At 45.0% G+C, this 2652-nt stretch overlaps 1 protein-coding gene across 1 annotated transcript; it reads right to left on the bottom strand.

The window, feature by feature from the left end:
- On the bottom strand, window positions 1-1553 carry LOC103698085 (pluviatolide O-methyltransferase-like). The gene is made up of 2 exons (XM_008780053.6): window positions 696-1553; window positions 1-500 (listed from the first exon to the last, which is right to left on the bottom strand). The coding sequence occupies exons 1-2, from the start codon at window positions 1467-1469 to the stop codon at window positions 198-200; spliced, it is 1077 nt and encodes a 358-aa protein (XP_008778275.3). The 5' UTR covers window positions 1470-1553; the 3' UTR covers window positions 1-197.
- Window positions 1554-2652: the final 1099 nt, after the last annotated feature.

Here is a 2652-nt window from a genome sequence, read left to right as displayed (position 1 = left end):
TTGCAAGAACTTTATTTTTATATATTACTGATGCTTCAGAGGCATCAAAAAGTTCGGAAGAAAACAGCATCTATGGAGGTGTAACTTGAGAACGGTTGTGGCCAATTTACTATACATATGATGTTCTTTATTTATTAATTATGCTCTTTTGATATAGGAATAGAGGATGCGCGCGTCCTAAAATGCGGCTGGAATCTTCAAGGGAAGACCTCGATCAAGGAGCGAGTACCCAACGAGCTGATCTTGTAACTTGTGAAACCTGCTTCCAAGAAAATTTTCCTCCATTCATGCTCCAGTCGCTCTTTTCCTTCTGTGTTGCAAAGCATTTCAAAATCCCAGAAAAGCTGCACCTCTGTCATCGTAGCACTATTTTCGGTGCTATCGTTCATAACTATATCCAAAATCAACACTTTTCCTCCATCTTCTCTCTCAGGAATTGCTTCCTTGCACAGCTTCAGTATCTTCACGCACTGCTCGTCAGTCCAGTCATGCAAAATCAGCTGCATTTGATGGAAACAAGAAATACACCAATAAATAGTTCTAGTCTCGATTTGTAAGGAACTCGTAGAAATTTCACCAAATAAAAAAATAAAAAAAAGTCGTAGAAAGCGCTGTGCTATTCCATCGCATTAACTCTTTCTAAAAAATTAAAAGAAATCGTAGGAGTATGTTAGGTGGTAAATCTTGCAAACTACCTTGAGAAACACTGCTTGAGCTGGCGGAATGTGTTCGAACATGTTCCCAGCGAGAGCTTCGACCCGCGGACTTTTGGGCACGGTAGCAATCACATGAGGGAGGTCATAGACGATGATGCGCTTTATGCTCGGGAAGGCCTCGGCGATCGCCCTCGCCGACGTCCCGTCGCCCCCGCCGACATCGACGAGAGACGAGACTCCCTGGAACGCGTCTTTGCAGCGGGCGACCACTGACTTCATGGCGAGGCGCGAGTCGCTGGCCATCGCCTCGTTGAAGAGGCGGTTGAACGCGGGGTCGTCGCCGGTCATCTCGAAAAGCGGCTTGCCGTAGCTCATCTCGAAGGGGATCATGTCGGGCTGATCCGCCTGCAACCAGGGGGCCAGGAAGTGGAACGGCGCCAAGTGGCTGGAGTTCAGGAAGAAAAGGACCCAGGAGGCGAGGCTGGTGGGGCTGTCCTTGAGGAGGATTTTGGAGTTGGGGGTGAGGGAGTAAGCGTGCTCGTCCGACCCGTTGGGGTCCTTTTGGACGGAGAAAAAGCCCGTGTGGGCGAGCATGCGCATGAGACGGCGGAGGGCAAGGGATTTGGTGGGGGCGACGGGGAGGAAGGAGGCGAGCTCGGTGATGGTGAGGGGCCGGCCCTGGGCGTGGATGGCGTCGGGGATGCCCAATTGGATCGCGCACTGGAGGCCCATGGAGCCGACGCTGGCGAGAGCGTGGTGGAAGACGTGGGCCTGGGCTTGTAAAAGCTCGTCGGCGGCGGCTTCGAACGCCATTTTAGCAATTCAACAGTCTGGCCACTTTCTTCACGCTCTCTGGAGCCTGGAGGGGACTCGCTGTTGGTTTGCTGGTCGTGCATCGGCCTTGCGGTTTATTGAGCGGGGGACTCAATTTATAGTATATTGACGATGCGTGTGCTTGCTTTGTTTTAACTTACACTCATCGCCTAGGAATAAGAGGATGGGTAACCTGCAACCGTGTGGTCCACAAATTAAAGATGTCCGCCTCAGTTTTTTTAGTTGATGTCACCGATTATGTACCGATATATTTTCCATAGATTTTAAAACTATTGAGCTTGAGGCTTGTCCCTTTCTTTTAAACAGCTTGAGGCTTGTCCCTTCTGCCAGCAAATGAAACAAAATTTTGTTTTGCTTTGGGAAGTTTTTGTGGGAGAATCAATCTATCAAATGGGCTATGAAATAGAGGGAAAGCAAAATAATAACTCAGCTTCATTCAGTCATAGCACTAGCCTCAGTTTGATTCTTAAGGCTTTCTATAAATTGATCTATAATCTATAATAACTCAGAGCCTCATCCAAAATGGCTAGTCATTACACTTGTCTAAATTTGATGGTTAAATTTTTTCCATAATTTGCATGGACTCAAGACCCCATCTAAGAAAGCTATCTATAATGCATGTTCTGGATCCTTCAGTGCTCTAGAAGTATCCAGGACTTATCGATGCACAGTTGTTGTCGAATTAAGCATATGCTAAATATAGTAGGTAAATCAAAAGAATCCATATAAGATTTTGACTAAACTTGTTTCCTATAAAAGATTGACTCATGATTTTCAAGTAGCGTAAACTATAAGAACTTTATTATTACATGCTACTAGTGCTTCAGAGCCATCAAAAAGTTCAGAAAAAAATAGCCCCCGTGGAGGTGCAACTTGAGAACAACCATCCAGTTTACTCTACATGTGATCTTATTTAATAATTTATTCTCTTTTAATATAAGAGTGAGTACGCAATAGGCTAATCTTGTAATCTGTGAATCCAGCTTTCAAGAAAATCTTTCTCCATTCCACTTTGGGTTGGTGAGAGGGAGATGTCCGAGTTAGTGAGAAGGAGTTGTCTAAAGCGCTCCAACACTTATTATTTTTCGTCTTTTTTTGATGTATTTATATTAGAAGTATGAGTCATCCGTTGTAGCAAAAAAAATAATAAAAAAAAAAGGAG

The sequence above is a fragment of the Phoenix dactylifera genome, chromosome 2, assembly GCF_051530095.1.
Source record: "Phoenix dactylifera cultivar Ajwa chromosome 2, Ajwa_hap1_PhDact_Kaust_v1.1, whole genome shotgun sequence".
Classification (NCBI taxonomy): Eukaryota; Viridiplantae; Streptophyta; class Magnoliopsida; order Arecales; family Arecaceae; genus Phoenix; species Phoenix dactylifera.
The sequence above is the reverse complement of the archived record's forward strand: the minus strand, read 5'-3'. Positions and strand labels throughout refer to the sequence as shown.